The following is a 20,464-nucleotide window of genomic DNA, read 5'->3' as shown; positions in this document are numbered from 1 at the left end:
TCACACAATAGGGATTAGATGTAAGGGTGTTATAGCACTAATTAAAATAGGGTATTGGAAGAAAAATGCTGCTGCCTTTGTGTCGTTGTCATTGCCACTATTTTTCATTTGTGATAAACCAACGTGTAACATTTATTTTTTAAAAAAATCCTGGATTAATTGTCCCAAGTGTGTTACATTTTTTAAAGTATGTAACATTTATATACTTTTTATGTGCCTAGAATGTGTCCAATTGTTCTTCTTCTTTTTTTTTAGCTTAGCAATGGCATTCACCTTCTAAAACTCTTTCCCAGATCATTGTGGAAATGGTCTCTCAAAATGCTATATTCTCTTTGGGAAAAGAAATTGGATAGTCCAAATTTCTTTAGGAGGCAGATAAATTCTCCAACCGATTTGTAGACTCACAGCTGATAGGGGTTATCACACACCTTTCTTATTTACAAGGTTTTTTGTTTCATTTTGTCTTTGATAATGTTTAAATTATTGGCAACTTCAAATGTGTTTGCAGAGAAGTCACCATTTCGTATACTTTACACTGCCTGAGGCTGCATCTGCACTGCAGAAATAATCCAGTTTGGCACCACTTTAACTGCCATGGCTCAATTATATATATATATATATATATATATATATATATATATATATATCTTTATTACGGCCATTTGGCCAACCCAACTCAATGTTATGGAATTCTGAGAAATGAAGAGCTGTTAGAGAGCTCTGGTGCCACAACAAACTATAATTCCCAGAATTCCATAGCACTGAGCCATGACAGTTAGAATGGTGTCAACTGGATTATTTCTGCAGTCCGTATGCAGCCTAAGATTTACTGCCTAAGATTCACTGATTTATATTTTTAATGTACATGCTGTCTTTCTCCCAGTGCAGTAACCATGATGGGTTACAACACTTGTTGTTGTGTGGCTTCACATTGTTTCTGACTTACCCCAACCCTAAGGCAATCCTATCATGGGGTTTTCTTGGCAAGATTTGCTCAGAGAGGGTTTGCCATTGACTTCCTCTGAGGCTGAGAGATTGGAACTTCCTCAAGGTTGTTCAGTAGATTTCCATAGCCAAGCAAAGATTTAAATATCAGGGGTTGTTCACACTAGGAAATAACCCAGTGTGGCAACTGGGTTATTTCCATAGCATTCACACTCAGTGCAGTTTGCAGGGGTGGGGGTAAAAACTCAACTTGACCAGGTGCATTTTGATTGTGCTGCAATGATGTGGATCTCACTACCAAAGAGATTTGGACATCCCTTCAAGTATTTAAACGAGGCTATCATATCCCTTCTTAACCTTATCTTCTCCAGACTAAACATCCCCAGCTCCCTAAGTCCTTCCTGATAGGGCATGGTTTCCAGACCCTTCACCATTTTAGTCGCCCTCCTTTGGAGATGCTCCAGCTTCTCAACATCCTTTTTGAATTGAACAATTTTTGAACAATTTCCTGGAAAATACACTGGGGGGGTGGGGGTGGAGGGTTCAACAATTTTCCTAGCCTAGATACCCTAAAGGCACCAGATCCGATCTGATCTTGGAACCTAAGCATGGTCAGCTATGCCTGATACTTGGGTGGAAGACCACAAACAAGGTGCTGTAGGCTCTATTTCAGAGGAAGGAACTGGCAAAGACACATCTACCTAAGAAAACCCCATGGAATTAATGGGGGGGGGGGGTTGCCATATGTCAACAGACACATTGTACATATACACACATAGGCAGCTTTGTGTGATTGATGGGTAGCTTTGGGAGGTTGTAAAATGGCGTGTGGGGGCTTCCTTTAGCCTGTGGACCACACTTTCCGAACTCATGGGATCTAGTGTAAAGAAGTAACATAGGAGGTGCAAGTTCACATCCTTGCCGATCTGTGAAATCCACTTGGTGACATTGGATCAGTCACTCTCTCAGCCAGACTTACCTGATAGAGTTGTTGTGAAGATAAAGTGTAAAGAAGAGCCATGTATGCTCCCTTGAATAAAGATAGACTATAAATGTAATCACTCAGTAAATAAAATTAATTAAATAAATATTGGCCAAAAAGATGGACAAATGGCCTAAACCTGCTACCTGACGACTTCTTGAAGCTTTCTGATTTTGCTGCTTGTAAACAGACATCTTTGCAAATAATACACATTGCATTGTTTTACAGTGCATAAAGAATGTGCTCAGAGGGTCCTTACTTTTGTGCCAAGCTGTAATAATAAGGGGCCTGGCTGCCTGTAGATCAGGGAGAGGGGACAGGTAGAGAGAGTTATACTTCCAAAGTGCCTGGGAGGTAAAAGGCAACTTCTGGCTTTTGAACTAAATTTCAGAGTTAATGCCCTGCTAAATTATTTTTTCCCCTCTGTGTTAGTGTTGGCTGTAAAAACGGAGCTGCCGAAGTCCCTTGCAGTCGGCAGCGGCTTCGAAGGTCACTCATGGGGAAGGCGAGTGGTACCCAGCAGTCAGATTGAGGCACACTTGGTTGGGTCTGTAATTGAGGTCTGCTTTCCTGGCCAAGGTCACTCTGAAGAAAATGGTTGAGTGGCCGTGAAGTTACTGCTTGGGTTTATAGTGTGTCGGGAGTTTTATCACCCATAAAAAGAACTTTACAAAATTATTTCTTCCCCCTTTGCTCTGCCACCACAAAACATGCTTCCTGAGCCCTGCTTTCGAGTGAGCTGGCTTTCGGTTTTCTCACACGTAATAACCCTATTCTGCCTCACACCCTGATTCACCTTTTAGAAGTTGTGGTTTTTCTTCTCAGCTTGGGCAATGTGGGCAAAACCAATGTAAGGAGGATGTTTTTTAAAAAGCTTTGTGAAGCAGACTGGGCCACTTTCTCTCTAGAAAATGTATTATATTAAATCACTTTCTCCCAGCCATAAATAAAAAACACTCCTGAATCAAAGTTTCCTTCCACATATACATACATTAGGAAATGCTACCAGTACAGAAGTGGTGGTACTGATGTGCCCATGGCACAAACATCACAAGACATTGGCACAAAAGACACAAGATAATGTTGCGTAAGACATTGACAGAAGATGCACGTTGTTTTACTTGCCACAAAGCTCTAGTGCAAGCAAGTTCTTTAGTACTGCTTTCTTATGGAGAGAGAAGGGAACACACTATTTTATTTTATTACATTTCACCAGGTACTACTCCAGTCCACTGGAACTGTTTAATTATTTCAGAGACAAAGGTTATTTAGATCAGGATCCAAAGGAATAAAACCAATGTGGAATGAAGGAATGAACTATACTTGGCCTCCATTCAGGCCATAGCTTTGTAATGGGCTGTATATAGGTGGGGAATTAGCTCCTGTTGTGTGGACAAATCTGGATTCATATGGTATTCTTAGTCCTTCCGCATCACTGTTTGGATCTGAGTGGGTTTGCTCTATGGTGATATACTGCTTGGTAGAAGGAAAGACAAATAGTGATGCCTTTAAGAATTTACACATACACACTTTATATATTTATCACCTGTCAGAATAGGTGAAGAGCTTTTTGTTGCCTTTATTTTTGTAATCTAGAGAATGCCATATATCCCATCTGTTGCTCCTTATAGGAAATGGGGATGAGGAGGAGATAGGTACATGGTGGTATTTTCAACTCCTGTGTCTTCCCTTCCATTTCATATCATTCTTCCCTTCTCTCCTTCCCTTGCCAGTTCTCTCCCTCTCTCTCTCTCTCTCTCTCTCTCTCTTTCTCTCTTGGCAGTTCCCCTCCTGGCTGACTTGCAGGCAGAACAGTGCTGAATGTGCTAAATTAGGCCATTAGAGGAATTCATTTCTCTTTATTAGCCTGTGTCAAATCCTTTTTATTAGTGGCTGAAAACGACCTCTCTTCTGCAGTAAAATGTCAGGCCAGTTCAGCCCTTTTATTTGTTCTGCACTGACGAGGATCAAACTTTCCCTGAATTAGTGCAGAGAGATTTATTTCCTCCAAATTTTGAATGGCTTAAGGGGAAGAAAGACAGGGAGGGGGGTAGGCAGGGGAATGAGGGTTTGCAGTCTTTGGTGGTCAGCCATAAGCTCTGCTCAACTTCGCTGCAGGTTTTATCCAGTTAAGATCTTTCCAAGTGATTTCTCTTTTTAAAGCATTTATTCATGCCAGCAGTGAGCTGAAGAGTCAATAAGTAAATACCGTCCCCAGATCATGAAGAGAAGGTGGCTCTGAGAGAAGGGATAGGTTAAAAAACCAAAAATAGTGCTCATCTGAACTCCTGCTTTGGAAGGGAGGGGAGTGCATTGTCTTTGAACAACCACAGATGTGACACAACATGGCATGTGAAGGTTTCAATTACTTCCAACAGGAGCTAAGTCAGTACAGTAGTGGCTGAGCTATGAATCTAAACTTTGAGGTCTTGTTCCTGTCTAGAATTTGTCAGGGAGGCTGTATTACAGGGGTTGCCTATGGAATTTTGCCACCAGAGACAAAAGGCAAAATGTCGCTTTCCCCCCTTTCACATACAGAGACCAACTAGCATAATAGTTGAATATTATTTCATCAGGCATGATGGGATAGCACTCTCTATGAGACCTAAGTACTTAGCTTGGCAGGCTGCGTGGCAATGCATAGGAGGCTGCATGGTACATACAGTTCTATCTTCCAACACTCCATATGTGTTCTAAGCATGCAGTGCTGGACTTCAGAGTCAACAAAAGACATCATTACATACTTGCCAGTCCTAGGCATATATAGCCTGCAACTGAAAACGTGGATTGATATCCATGAAAGCTTAACTGAAATAAATCATTCTTCCCTCCTTGCTTTATTTTTTATACTGCATCAGACTAACATAGCTATCTCTCTGAAAAATAACCCAAGGTGATAATAATATACTTATTTTTTAAATGCCTGGAAAATCCAAGGATTCCTTTGTCCAAGTAGTTTTTCAACAGGTGCAAATCAAAACAATTTTAAACCTGGTACAAATCTGTTCTCACGAGGAGGAGAAGGTAGTGGCACTGAGGTCAGGAGGGTGACTGGGTGTCACCCCTCTTTGGGAGTGTCACCTGGTGTGGTCTGTACCCCCCGGCACCTCCCCAGTGATGTCACTGCCTTCAAATAACCCAGATCTGAGCTGAAACTATTGCTTTATGGCCTCTGTGGAATGTCGATCCTTGGAAGATGTATGGACAAACGTTTGGTTGGTTCAATATTAGTGTCTCATTGGCTTCTTAAGAGAATGCCTTGGATCAGATGTCTGTTGCTGACAGAGGATGGACTTAACAACCCATGGGGTATCATTCATTCATTCATTCATTCATTGTATATTTCCTGCCTATATTAAGTCAGAGAATTTGAAGTAATAGAACATAGGGTGGTGTAAACAGGGTCCATTCCAGAATATCAGGGCTAGGCAGTTGGCTGCTTGTGAACTGAAAAATGGTGACTCCACACATCTAGATCAAGGTACATAGAACTCAAAGCCAGCCAAATTACTTTGACATACGAGGAAGAAAATCCCACAAGCATCTCTTTAAAGGTAGGGCTGGGCCTCCAGGCTGTCATTCCCAAATGCTTCCATTCACAAGTGCTTCCACGCTGTGCAGAATGGCAAATACATGGAAGGAAAAAAGGATCCATATGTGAGAATCGAGTCATTGCTCATACATTTGTATCTCAGCTAGGCTTTTTCTTTCTTTTCTTTTCTTTCTTTCTTTGTTTACCTTTCCCATGTCACCCAGTTCTGCCATCCTGCCCAACTGTCATATTGTGTCCTGCCAATTTTGTGTTTTAGCAATAAGCAACTTGAAGCCTTCACAGACACATTCTGTTTAAGACTGCCTGGGTGAGTGAAATGACCTCCTACCTGGCAGGAATCAATACAACTACTACCCTATTGTACTATTTTCTTTACTTTCCTTACAAATGACTGTTTTCTCATGATGAGTGGTCACACCCACTCATAATGGGTGAAAAAGACACTAACTGAGACATTGTCCTTGTCTTTTTTTATGCACAGAAAACAGTGTCAATATTTGCAGGGTTTTTTTTAAAGTTGTTGTACCCCTGAGTTGCCAGACAATATATTATTTTTCTTTTACAGGGCCTGCAGGTTGAGTTATTTGGCCAGGATATAAAAGTTATACTGCCCTTTTTTGTCAGGGCCTGTTCTCTCATTTTCTCTCCTGATCATTGGCATAGGAAAGGCTACTGGATGCTGTTCCTTGAAGATTCAGACCCCTGTTCCCTGGTCATGGCAAAATCTAAGAACAGATCTATTGCTCTATAAGGCCCTACATTCTCCAAAATGCTCGAAGGAAATGCCATCCCAATATCAAACCAGGACTAATCGGAGAGGCTGTAATGTTCTGAGATAGAAGAACAGTGGCTTATATTCAGAAAGCAGATTAGAAAGCAGTACTGAAAACTTTCAGATAAGCTAACTAGTAACCAGTTCCAGAAGGATAACACACCTGTGTGATCCTTTGAGCCAACAAGATAGCTATTTGGATCAAAAACAAATATATTAAGTCTTGCACCTGAAGAAGATTCTAAATAAAACAGACAATTACCTGGATTCCTGTCATGTATTTGCATGCTCTTGCCCATGGATTACTGTTTACTATACCTATATTACTTCTGTTTGTGGTTTTTATGTGTAGTTTTGTTCTGCCCTATATTTGTGCTCGCCTTGAGTAAAACATCAACTAACTGTATATCAGTTGTTCATTAAAATTTAGTTTGTTGGATCTTGCTTCTTCCTTTATGCATTTAAATGTTTATATATACTGTTTTTTCCGGTTAAGTTTGGGCACATGACATTTATTAATAAAATATAAGCCCTTATTTAGGCTTTTATATATAGGTATATAATACATACACAGAGACACAAGAGATTGTGCTATTAGAATTTCAGTTTACATTTCATATTACAGTTGTCCTGTTTAAAATTTTGTTTCTATTGTATAGCCAACTAGCTCCTGTTTTACAGAGTTTTACTCTGTTTTACACAGTAGGAATAGTAATTATGCACTTCATTAGGCCAGGAAAAGAAATCTGGAGTGGTCATTTATGCATTGTCAAAGAAAAATAGAAATGATTACCAAAGAAGAAGCTGCAGGTTTTCACTTTGTTCACATATTCAAACTTATATGATGATCTGTGTGCATAAATAAAACTTTTGCAATAATTAAAGTAATTTAAAATAAAAATACAATCTCAGCATAGTGGCCAAAAGTGTGGCTAGGTGATGTGCTTATCAACTTAATCTGCTGGAGGTGCTACCTGTGGACAGGCATATTCAGCGGTTTTGCTCTCCATTCCATTCCCTCCTCTTTAAATCAGACTTTCAAATAGAGGACACCTTCAGGCAACAATCCACTGAGAGTCCTTCGAAGAGAGGACTGCACACTGTAAAGCAGGACACATAGACGACCCTATAGTAGCATTGTTGACATTTTCTCCTTTCTGCATTGTAGGATTTTGTGTTCCTTTGGAGTTCTTGAGTTACAGAGGTGTCCCCTTTTGCCTGGGCTTTACAAACTGCTGCCGCCGCTCCCTTCCCACTATATGTACTTTAATTCTCTCCATAAAATTGAAAAGGAATTTGTGCAGTGTGGAAAGGCTGGGGGTGTGCTCCTGAACTCCTACCACCTGGCATTACAGCTTGGATTATTAGTTCCTAGTAATTTAGTGCCCTTGTGCAGGGTCGATTTGTGCCTTTCATTTCTAATTGATCTAGTGGCTGTTTAAATGGCAGCAGGCATCTGTTGAGAGTAGGAAGGTTCATAAGGCGAAATAATTCATAACACCGTCTGGAATTTGCCTTTCATATCCCTCAGCTAAGCCTCAGCAGGGCTGCCTAAATTACGACCAGGGAGGTTCCCCCCCACTTCTCGTATTCTGCTCATGGCTTGGGGAATCTTGCATTAAACTGGGATCAGTCTAGATTAGACTGTAATATGCTGCAGTATTAGTGCCTGCAAATGAAGACTTATACTAGAGTTTAACCCCTTCACCTGCCTTTCTCTTTGTCTTGGTCCTGGAAGCCTCGGCTAATCCGTTGGTTCCTCTGATTTGTTGTGTGTATAATAGATCTTTCGACTCCTGGGACTCATGGGATAACTTTAGTGCTAAACCTTCAAGACAACAGACATTAGAGAAATTAAAACATGTTTACTTTGATTAAATAAAGAGTGACTTCCAGCCCTTAGTTGAATGGTCATATGGTATTTCTAGTTCATCACTTATGTGAAGGCAAGAGGAAAACATGATATCCGATATCATGTTAGGCCAGTGCTGCCAGCCTCAGCAGCCTAGATGCCGAACTGCTGTACAGAGGTGTGGAGTGCTTAATTTATTTGCAACGCACTTCTCATGATGTGATGACACTTAGTAGATGAATAGGCAAATGAAATGTTCTATTCTCAGTTGATGCTTGCTTGCATGCTTCCTTTCTCATTTAAACCTTGATCAGTGGCCTTAATTTCAGAGATAATCGATGCATGGAGCAAGATTGCTCCTGCTGTCCCTGACCACCAGTGTCCACACGTCAATCAGTTTCACTTGCTTAGAAGCTCTATGGATGTAACTTGTCAATACTTTGCAAAAAAGCAGACTGCTAATTGCACAAACATAACCTGAGTGCAATTAGCTTATATATCCATAGGTTCTGTGAAGAGAGGCTGATCAACACATAGGCAAACATAGGACACTGCCTTCCTCCAGCACATACTATTTATCCATGCAGCCCAGTCAATGCCAGCATCTCCTTACAGTCTGAGGCAGAAGTCTTTCCAACCATTTTCTATACTACTTTTTGTTACAGGAGAGGTCAGGACTCATCTACATGCAAAGCATATGGATGTGCTATTACTAAACTGTGGCTTGCTGGTTTGATTTCATAGCAGATTTGTGGCTTTAAAAAAAGCAGGGCAGGAATTAAACAAAAAAGAATCACTCTTTGGTAATGCCAGCTGAGATCCTGTATCACACATCTACATTTTGCAGCTTTACAAATCCATAGCTACAGAAATGCAATAGAACCCTGTTAGTAAATCACACAGATGTGCATCTGGACACCAGCAAGAGTGCTGTGATGCACACAGGGCATTTCTGATGTGCATCAGGCACTGATGTTCTGGCACTTCCTAGCTGGTGTCCAAATGCACCTTGGGGAGTGCCCCAATGCACATTGTTGCCCATTGCATATGAGACATTGTCATGGTGGCTATCATTTTACAACAGGTGTCTATAGGTTGTTATATCATGACAACCTCCTAGAGGAATACAGATGTTATGAAACTACGATACTCAATAAAAATTTGCTCACACATAGGACCACTTATGACACTGTACATCCCAAACAGAATGGCAGCTGGTTTTTGGACCTGACATGAAGTCTCTTAAGGGAAAGCAGTAGGAAATCAAGCTCAAAGCTTAGAAAAGTTACTTTTTTAGATGAAATTTTTCATAATAGCCAGTAGCTGGGGGATTCTGTCCCTGTCATCCAAAAATAATTTTTTCCAAGCTCTGCTCAAGCTTCATTTCTGCAAAGCAGAAAGTCACTGCCCTTTTCAAATATCTGGATGAAGCTAATTTCTTTTTAACAGGGGTGGTCCTTTCAAACCATTTTGGGAGTACTGCAGATTCTTCAACCCTCAAACTGGTAACAGGTAAAGAAACTGAAAATCAGTAGTTGTGTCAAACTGTTAAGAAACCAGAACTGACTTTGGTGACATGCATAAACTGCTATTTCATGTTCCTTTGTTCTTAGGCATCCTCTTTTCCCCCTCCTTACACTGCTGTTTGAGAAGTGTGAGCAGGCGACACAGGGCTCGGAGTGTATCACTTCTGCCAGCTTTGATGTCGACATTGAGAATTTCGTCCATCAGCAAGAACAGGAGCACAAACCATTCTTCAGCGATGACCCTGAACTGGACAACCTGGTAATGTTTTGGCCTGGACCAGTTATTTGTATTAATTGATCCTCTGTTCTATATGTCTGTCAACAAACTCCCCCCATCCCCGCCGCCCAAATTGTCTATAATCGATAGTCCAGATTGGGTCGTGAGCATGAATATTGCTTATAGAAGTTATTTGGTAGGATTTTGTAACAGAAAGAAACTTTTTCCACGCTCTGGAGTCAGAGACATATCAGTCAGGGTTAATACCAAAGAGACCCAAGTTGTGCTACATAAGAAGTAGCTGCATGTGTCTTATTTTGCATAGCGGAGCCTGCTTCCAGGTATTTCCAGCAGCCATTCACAGTGGAAATTTTTACAGCTGTCAGCTCAGGAAGATGTCACGATCTGTTACATTAGAGCAATTTAAGGAGAATGGTTACATTTGGGAAATGGCATTTTTTGAGAAGGAAATAACCAATCTGGAGAGAGGATACTGTTGCCTAAGGGGAGAAAGCTTCTGACATTAAGGAAGGCTTTCAGTTTAAAAAGAGTGTGAAACCATACCAGTGATAGATATCCTAGATTCATGCTTTTGGCTGGCTGTATGTAGGGGTGTGTGTGTGTGTGTGTGTGTGTGACAGGTAGTGTAATAAAATACGGCGAGAATCACCTAGCCTCAAGAAAATGGGCTTTATGGTCTCTATCTTACGTACTAATAGTCCATGGTTTTATAAAAGGCTGGGGAGCAAAGCTAATATTAATCGTGTGACAGTCTCTTAGGTTTCCATATTACAACTTCAGACGAAGAGGCAGGGCTGGCTACGGTCACCAAAAGAGAGAATATAAAACGGCACAGATCTTTATATGATTTAAATATGCTAATTTATATACAGGTTGGCATCCTGTTCAGAGGTTACAATAGACACAAACTGACATATATTTGCATAAGGCTGAATTGCACCATTGCATAATGTTTGAATTCTCAGGATGGCATAGCAACACCATTGGGACCATTGTGCAAATGGACCAGCAGCATGCCTATTGACATCCATTCTGTTGCACTCAGGGTCCCAATGTGCAAAGGGAGCTCCCATCACATGACAGGCTATCTTGCACTGTGCCCACATTATACAATGTGACACTGTGCAAGATCCTCCCATGTACATTATTGTGACAGGGATGTGACTGCATCATTGTAAAGTTATACTTTATAGACTTTGATGCAGGGTCTAAGTAACAGTTAAAAGCATATCCATAAGGGAGGCGAAATACCTGCATACACTCCCTTGAAAACAGACATGTGTGACCAAGCTATATCAAAATAGGGTCAAGATGGCAAAGTTATAAATGAAGAACAACACACAAGCTAGGAGAGACATGCAGCAGTTTGTTTTTGCCTGAACTTCTTGGAAAGGGCAGGATTCCATCCCTTCTCACCTATCCCCCTGATGAGTTAATTAAGTGCAAATTACTTTTGTACTTTGAACTCAGTTTGCAGCACTTGAAGTACTCTGAGGACAAAGGAGGAAAGTGGAAAAGGAGAAAAATGTGGGGCATTTTAAAAGCAGCTGAAAAGCAAGATTATACAGTATTAGTCAGGACTGTCTCTGCCAGATCATTATAGCTTGCAGTTATGTTCCTGTATGCATCTTCATCAGCAACTGGCAACTTGTCTGGGACTGGCACTGTATCTTAAAGTCCCAGAGCATACAGTAGTATTGAGCACACATGAAGCATACACTTTGCTAAAGCTAAACAGGCACAAATCCGTTCAGTGCCTGGATGAAAGACTGCCTTGAAACACCATCTACACCACCTTGTATTCTTTCATGAATAAAAGGCAGAATAGAAATGTACCATAAATGTACATATTCAGAATCATATTTATTTGTTTATTTATTTCAAATGCTTCTGCAAGTTAGGTTGTTCCCTGTACCTTACTAGGTCATGGTTGCCTGGTTTACATAATTAGTACATAGTTATCTCTCTTAGGTATTCATTATTCAAATCCGTGTATTGTGATTGGCCAGCCCCATTATTACCCAAATGGAGCATATAGCTCTGAATAGTTATAAAGTTGTTACAGCTCAGTGCCTATGCTGATCATTCCTCTTAACTGGCTAGTATAATCCTGTCTTCCTGACTGCTTTGGTATCTTTAGGATCTGACAGCAAAATTGCTGCCTCAGCTTCTGGGCCATTCGAGGAAGGGAAAACCCCTCACAGAAAGGTTAATTTGACCTACAAATGTAATAAATACAAGAGGAAAACTTGAAAGATATTAGAATTGACTGTGTAATGAGCCCAAACATGCAGTTCTTTATCAGTCTTTCTCAGATATTCTAAAGGGGTAGGCAATCACCACACACTTACCTTTATATCTGTTTAGAGGCACTGGGTCCATTTTCCTGGATTCTGCTCATGCCCATTTTTATAATTATTCAACCCAGGAGCAATTTAGACCCACCCCATCCTTGCCGACCTTTCTTCTGTGACACTGCAAGGATCCATCCCCTATTTCGGGGCCTGAAATCTCAGTGAATGGGGTGCTGCTGATCTGGCAATCCCACTCCTGACCTTTGCTACTGTGATCTCTAAACTGATGCTCCATGAAGCTCTTCAGGACCTTGAAGAAAAATTTAAATGGTTGGCTCCCAGATCCAGCTGGTTGGCACAGCTAGCCTTAGGGTGGGCTTGAGTGGGTGAGAGTGGGATTTTGCTGAAGGGCTGGGACCCTAGTAGCTGCTGAGGGAAGCAGATGTGACACTGAGCCTGCTGGGTTGGTGGAACCACAAACCTCATATGAAGTTGGTTTTTGAAAACCCACACCTCCTTAGGCATCTTCTTTTGCATAGTTGATGTGAATCAACATGCTACGGTTTTAACCCTTAACAGGAGCTTCTCTATTCATAGTTTGCCTTTATATCAAAAGCACCAAGTACCTGAAAGGTCTTAGCATTTCATGGAACCTGGAATCATGAGACAGGAGGCTTTTAAAATTCAGACTTTTGAGAAGAGTGTATAAAGAATTATGTGGTTCATTGAGAACTTGGATATCTTTGCAGCACAGAGACTGCGGTGATTTCTGTTTTAGCTCTGTTTGTTTCCATTTATACAGGGCAATTGGTCTCTTTTCTGAAATTGTTGTGGTATGAAAAATTAAACAGGAAGGGTTTTGAAAGAAGATCACAATGGGTTAAATGCCTGTTTTTTTCCCCTTTGTTTCAGGAGTTTGTCTGCTGCGTTAACCATCTTGTTGCAGCCACCTCCTGTTATTTTTGCACAGATTATATTAAAGTTCACTGCTCTTATATCAGTATCCTGTGTCATTTATCCAAGGGATTCAATGTCAAAGTTAAAGCTGAGCCAATGAATTCTGAAGCGTGGCAAGGTGCTGTTGTCTTCCCATGAGGCTAAAAATGACTTGACCATACTGCCATCCCTCTGTCATTTGGGCATAATTAAATCCAATAAAGAACTCCAGCAACCAGGATTTGGATGAAATATTTCCTTGCCTAGAAAACAGGGTATTTCATCTTTCCCTTCGCCTTTCAGTTCTTTTCAGCCCAGCAATATCAGCAATTGCATAGGGTGTTAAAACTGAACTGGGTACTTCTCATGCAAACCTAGAACTGCCCAAATGCCCTATCTTACACTTCATACTAACAAAGAAAAAAACCAAACAACAACCCAATAGTATGTTTTGTCTCTTTCTTAAAGTCTTTAGTGGTGGTAGTTTCTCCATAGCAGTCAGTAGTTCTTGCCTCTTACATAGTAATAATTAATTTATGTATCTGCTATAATTCATTAATAGTGTTACTGTACCACCCCAGTGCCATAAGCAGGGTGAGGGTATATTACACCAAGAAGGAGGCCAGCACTGATGCTCCCAGGTCTGGCGAAAGTGGCTACTCAGCTGCAGGCCATCAGAGCCATCGCAAGACTTCAGCATAAGATCTCAGCAGAGATCCCATTCAAGGTTTGCAAGATTACAAGTCCTATGAAAATGGGAATTCAGGATGTTTTAATTTGTTTTAATATTTTTATATCTTGCCTTTCTTCCCGTATAGGGACTCAAAGTGGCTAACAACAAATGTAAAAACAATACAATTTTTTAAAAAAACAAACACATTTAAAATAGAAAGATAATGTATTTTTAAAAACAATTTATAATGTTAAGAATGTTAAATTATGAATTATGAAGTTGGGTTTTCAGGAGGCCTGCTATCTTCCCGGTTGGCCATTTTTAGCCGAATCTCCAACACGATCTGCCCATCCTTCCTTGGCACTTTTCAGCACCCCACACAATTCTCCAAGTTTAGCCTGATTGCCTTCAGGGATCAAGATGGATTTTTCCCCATGTTATTGAGCTTTTGAAATCAGATTTAACTAGAGGTCTGCATGTGAAAGGTTGCTATGATGGAGTAAGATATGCTTGCTGTGTGAAGGCAAAGTGAACTAGACACACACTCCCCAATTCCCAAGCAGAGTGTGAGAGGCACAGTGCCCTCTAGAGTTGATTCACAGCAATGTCTGTGGACCTATGAAGAGAAGTTCGCTTGGTGGAAATAGACATTTGCTGGTCTTTTTGGAAGATTACAGCAGATGTACAATTACCTATTTGGTTTAAGAAAGAGTCGAGTTCTTGAGAAGTTACAAGAAAGAGTCAAGTTACAGTGAGAAGTTTAACAGAAAGCCACAAATTCTCAGAACAGATAATGGAGGTGAATTTACAGGAAACTTAATACAAAGCTTTTTAAGATACCATGGCACTGAACATCAAACAACTATTATGTATTTTCCTGGAATCTATGCCCAAACAATGAGAAGATACTCAAACAATGAGAAGATACTACTCTAGCTCCTGATAAATAACAAGAAGAACTTAGTGTGATAACCAATGAGACACTCAAGGCACCCAACCCACAAGAAAGGAATGTGGAGGTGCAATTGACCTAATAAAGGAAAACTATTTCTTTCCTACCTTGCAAATTGGATGAAGTACCAGAGCAATTAGACAAGATGCCAGCAAAAGAAAGAGACAAATGAAAAACAGCTGCAGAAAAGAAACTGTCTCCCCATAAGAACAAAACTTAGACACTTCTGCAAGGAAAGAATATTGTTGGGTGTAAGTAGGTTTTAAGATCAAACATGACACTCAAGGAGAGATTCAGAAACACAAAGCCAGATTAGTACCAAAGGATATTCACCAGTTGTGAACCATACTACAATGAGAGCACTCTTAAGTGCTGCTGCAGCAAGAAAAATGTATGTTGAACATTATGATCTAAACACTGTTTTTTATCATGGAGAATTACAAGAAGACATTTATATGAAGCTACTACTAGGCTTTGAAAACAAAAACAAACTTTGAAATTTGCAAACTTTGGAAGAGCATTTATGGATTAAAACTGCTGCTAGAGCATGGAACAAAAAGCTGAATAAAGGTCTGGAAACCATGCCCTACGAGGAACGACTTAGGGAGCTGGGAATGTTTAGCCTGGAGAAGAGAAGGTTAAGAGGTGATATGATGATAACCCTGTTTAAATATTTGAAGGGATGTCATATTGAGGAGGGAGCAAGCTTGTTTTCTGCTGCTCCAGAGACTAGGACCCGGAGCAATGGATGCAAACTGCAGGAAAAGAGATTCCACCTCAACATTAGGAGGAACTTCCTGACAGCAAGGGCTGTTTGACAGTGGAATACACTTCCTCGGAGTGTAGTGGAGTCTCCTTCCTTGGAGGTCTTCAAGCAGAGGCTGGATGGCCATCTGTTGGGGATGCTTTGACTGTGATTTCCTGCATGGCAGAGAGTTGGACTGGATGGCCCTTGTGGTCTCTTCCAACTCTACGAGTCTATGATTCTATGATTCTATGATTGAGAAGAAGTTAACTCAAGGGAATAATGATACAAGATACAAAGACAGCAAGTGGACATATGTCTTAACCTGTGTTGATGATCTGATCATCTGTAGTGAGAAAAAAAGAAGGCAGTAATAAAGTCATAGGTCATTTAAGCAAGGAAGTAGAAGTGTAACCAGAACCTTACGAAAGAATCCAAAAAATACAGGCATAATAATAATAATAATAATAATAATAATAATATTTATTTGTATACCGCCCTCTGGCAAACCAATCCGGGCGGTTAACATCAGTGTCGATCCATATCAACAGTGCTGGTAGGGACAGGTTCTTTTGTAACATTTCTGGGTTTCAGTTTCCCATCAAGCCATGCTCTTTGCAGAACAACGATAGATCATAGCTCATAGTGCTATATTGTTGCTCTAAAAATCCATCCCCCACTGCAGTTACTGTAAGAGTTGCAGTCAGGCCCATAGCCAGAAATGCTGAGCTGGGCTGGCATTAATAATGCCAGAATAATGAGGGTGGCCAGCAGAGCTAAATGAAAAGTGATACTTGTAAATACATTATTAAATAGGTTCTGCATCCTTTACCAGGAAATAAATATGTATGCAAGAAGGGCAAGCATAGCTTAGTGAGATCAGTGCCCAGTCTGTCCTGCTTGTAGGAAGAGAGGCAAGAAGGACATTTGGGATGGCTGGGCTCCCTATGATTATCAGCCTACAGAGGATAGCGTAACTCACAAGGACAGAGAAACCTGACTTGAGTTGCCAGTTGAAATCAGGGATGGCACTCCTGTCCCTTTAACAGTTGTATATAACAGGAAATGTCAGCAAACCTTCCTTGTCAAGAAATTCCCTATCAACACAACCACTAAAAGGACAGGAGCCATCTCTCTTTCTTCACCTGGCAACCCTAAGTCTGATAGAGGTGAAAGAGGATGTAATTTTCCCTGACTAATCAAAGAATCCTTCAGCCCTGCATCACCCATACTCACATATGGCACCATTACAGTTCTTTATTTCACATTCGACCAGATGTTACTGACTGGAGAAATTCAGATTCTGTCTGTGAACCTAGGAATCTGTGACTTACCACTGGAATAATGTTCCAAGTAGTGTTACTTTTAGTAATTATGATATTATGATCTTGTCTAGAGCAATAGCCAACATTGACCCTGGACAAAATCTAACATTGACCCTGCAAGCCATGGATGCACCACCACCACCACCACCACCACCACTACTACTACTACTGCTATATGCCCTACAACTTTTAAGAGATGAAAGGACACATGTGGTTGAGCCACATCAGAGTGTGATCAAAGGGATGCAGCCAAGCAACAAGAGGTCAAATTTAATAATGGGGAAGAACACACTGTTTTTAAGCAGAGAAATCCTGATATTATGGGATAGTAGAAGATTAACTAGGACTTTCCCTGCTATCCTGGGATAGTTGTATTGCTGCTACAGATTAACCTTGCTACTGCTTCAAAATAATTATTTGTCTTATGCATTATGTCCATCAATATTGGAGCCAGCATGGCCTAGTAGTCTGAGCACTGGACTGTGTCTCTTGAGACCAGGATTTGAATCTCTCATCACCCATGGAAACCCACTGGGTGACCATGAACAAGTCACATACTCTTGGCCTCAGAAAACCCCATGATAGGTTTAGGGTCACCATAAGTTGGAAACGACTTGAAGGCACACAACTACAACCATCGTCAATAGTATGGTAAAATGCTGCAACAAAACAAGTAATAATCCCATAAAACCCTTTGTTCTTAATATTATGAATGTCATATTTTAATTCGTTTTGTATCATTTGGTCTTTTCCCATCCCTGTGCTTTTCTGGTCTTTTTCCCCCTCCTTCCTGCTGATAGTGTGGCTTGGTAAGAATCTTATCAAAAGCAGCTCTGCCTGGAAGCATACAAAGAAGCCCCTAAATATCTCCCCCTTTCAAACCTGCCCAAAGTTTGTTTGTTGTAGCTACACAATTTCAGTGCTACTAATCCTATGTAAATTGTCCACCACTGCTGATGGCAAAAAAGAGATGAAAAGGCCAGCGACATTAACCATCATTAGAATAAGAATCATGTATTCCTCACAGGCGAGATGCACATAATTAGAAATTAGAAAAAGGTCAGATCTCGCCATTATCAACTCAATCAGCTGCTGAGTGCCACACAGTCAATTAATTCAGCATCTGTATTTTTTACAACCCCGCGCACGTATTCCATTGGACTGTAACTCTTTATCCGGACAGATATACTGCTCAGTGAAGCAGGGACATAAAATGAGAAACCCCAAGCAAATGAGCTGAGATAATTGAGAGATTTATTTTACATAGATACATACACACACACACACACACACACACATGCACACACACATGTATATGTCAAGTTTTCGTGTCTTTGCCCTTGAAAGCTGACTTTCAGGAATGCAGCTGTTGGATGAACATGATGCCCTGGCAGAACAGTATCCAAATGTATTTTTTATTATCAGTGCATAATAATTATTACACTTTAAAATCTTGTGCTTCTCCCAAGGATCTCATGATAGTAGTATACATGGCTCATCCATGCCATCACCCCTCCCAGGTCACTTCTCTCCTCACAACAACCATTCAAAGTAGGTTAGGCTGAAGGGTGGCAAGTAGCCAAAAGTTAACAAGCTTCATGGTTCACTGGGATTTGAAATACAGTTTACCCTGCCTTCCATTACAGTTGCCCCCAATTCCACCTTTCATTGCACTATACCAACGTTACTTTACTCAGGCACTATGAAATGGCAGGGTCTGAGGACACCTGTTCATGCCTCTATCCCTCCTCTTCCCACATTGAACTAGAAGTCCTGGAGAGATGCTAGAATTGCATTTGTCCAAAAAGGTTTAGAATTAACTAGGTGTTATATAAACATCTATGGTACTATCAAGTTTGACTTGATGGACTGGGAATGTGATCCCTCTCCCTTTCTCTCTCAGTGGTCTTTCACATACCACTGAAATACCTGCAGAAGAGTTAAATGGTAGGTATAAATAATGTGGCCCTATTGTGTATACTGGGAATAGTTAAATAAGCATAGATTTGGCCATGTAGATGGTTGAGAGTTTCATTCGATTCACTTTTATTTTTAAAAAATCAACATTTGTCAAAAAATTGAAAATGAGGGAGTGAAATATTCATCCATTCCTGGTAGACATTAATCCATGCTTTCCATTGACCCTCTGCGACTCTTCTCCTTCTCTCCCATTCCTTCCCTTCATCCTTCCCATTCCCCCCCTCTTTCTCTCTCTCCCTGCCTCTCTCTCAGTCTCTCTTTCTCTCTCACACACATACTTATTCCCATGGATTTTGTAGAGGTGTGTCTGTGCTGTAGAAATGATGGAGTTGGACACCATTTTAACTGCTATGGCTCAGTCTGAATTTTGAGATTTGTAGTTTTGTGAGACACCAGCACTCTTTAGTGGAAAAAGCCTTGTAAAACTATAAATTCCAGGATTAGATAGGATGGAGCTAAAACACTTAAAGTGGTGTCAAACTACATCTACATTGTAGATGCACCCTAGGAAAGGCCCCATAAGCTGCTCTGCTCCTGCATCCTGTCCAAAACATCCCATTTGGATAACTTCTTTCCTTCCTTCCTTCCTTCCTTCCTTCCTTCCTTCCTTCCTTCCTTCCTTCCTTCTGTTTCATAGAAGTGTTTCACCAGTTCACATTGAAGAAAAAAGCCTCACCCAAGCTGCAACTGCAATGGTCTCTCCAGGTCTCAGGAGGGGGGGGGGGCGTTGTTATGCTCAACAGTGGCATCAAGACTTTAATCTCACAAATCCTCTAGGGAAGGTGGGGGAACAGGAGGGATTTGCCCCCTGTTTGCCCCTGGATTGCTATGCTTCTGATTAACCTTTTCCTTGGTGTGTTTATCAACTATCCCCCCACCCTCTTCTGTGCCCTTTCCTCCTGCCTTCTTTGTGATTTGGTTAGGAAAGCTTTCACAGTCCATTAGGAGAAAGAAATGCCTTTATATCGTCAAATCCTGCTCAGTTGAGTTTGCCAGAGCTTCTGCTGCTGCTGCTACTTGTATCCCTAAGCATAGATGCTCACTAGCTAGGACCAAAACCAGATCTTTTTCCTTCTATCTGATATTTGAAGGCTTCTTCCCTGACTGCATCTCCATGAGCATCTAGAGGGCGAGCCCACATGGATTTGTATATTCATCCTAGCCATGAGCAGCCTGTGACTAATAGTTTGTAAAAATGGCCACTAAAATTAGCAAGTTGAAAAAGTGCTTTGAAATTTAAAGACTCTTTGTTGCATTAAAAAAAACTGATTTATTGTCCTGCGGTGAATAGCTAGGATTTTATATATTATTCAAGATTTTGAGCCGAGGCTGTAAAATGTAAGGTCTCTGTTCCATGCATGGAATGTTTTATGTGTAAATTTTTAAACATTTATGGGGTATATTTTACTGAGGCCAAGGCTTTGCTCAAGGGAGAGCTTACAGGCGTGTTTCCATTCTCCAGTCTTGTTAGGAAGAATGGCCAGATGAGAATAATCAGGCACGCTTTTATATAGAACACTTGCAAGCTGGATCCCAGAAGCACTCAAGGAATGAAATGCCAAATTTTGCAAATGGAGCTTCTGGTGCTTTTTAACCTGCTGAGGTGATTGCAGGATCCATTATAGGGCATTGACACAGAGGCTTGGCGAAGACATTAATGGAAAGGCATGGTGTCCCACTACACAAGTGAG

General features: G+C 40.8%; 1 protein-coding gene across 15 annotated transcripts in view; it reads left to right on the top strand.

The window, feature by feature from the left end:
* Positions 1-20,464, top strand: part of PKNOX2 (PBX/knotted 1 homeobox 2) — a 262,424-nt gene that overhangs the window by 200,728 nt on the left and 41,232 nt on the right. For all 15 annotated transcript variants that reach the window (XM_042476172.1, XM_042476171.1, XM_042476181.1 and 12 more), the window contains one exon: positions 9,718-9,889. In XM_042476172.1, the coding sequence (XP_042332106.1) occupies positions 9,718-9,889 (172 nt within the window). The remainder of the gene's footprint in view (positions 1-9,717; positions 9,890-20,464) is intronic.

The sequence above is a fragment of the Sceloporus undulatus genome, chromosome 6, assembly GCF_019175285.1.
Source record: "Sceloporus undulatus isolate JIND9_A2432 ecotype Alabama chromosome 6, SceUnd_v1.1, whole genome shotgun sequence".
Classification (NCBI taxonomy): domain Eukaryota; kingdom Metazoa; phylum Chordata; class Lepidosauria; order Squamata; family Phrynosomatidae; genus Sceloporus; species Sceloporus undulatus.
This window is presented reverse-complemented; position numbering and strand designations above follow the sequence as displayed.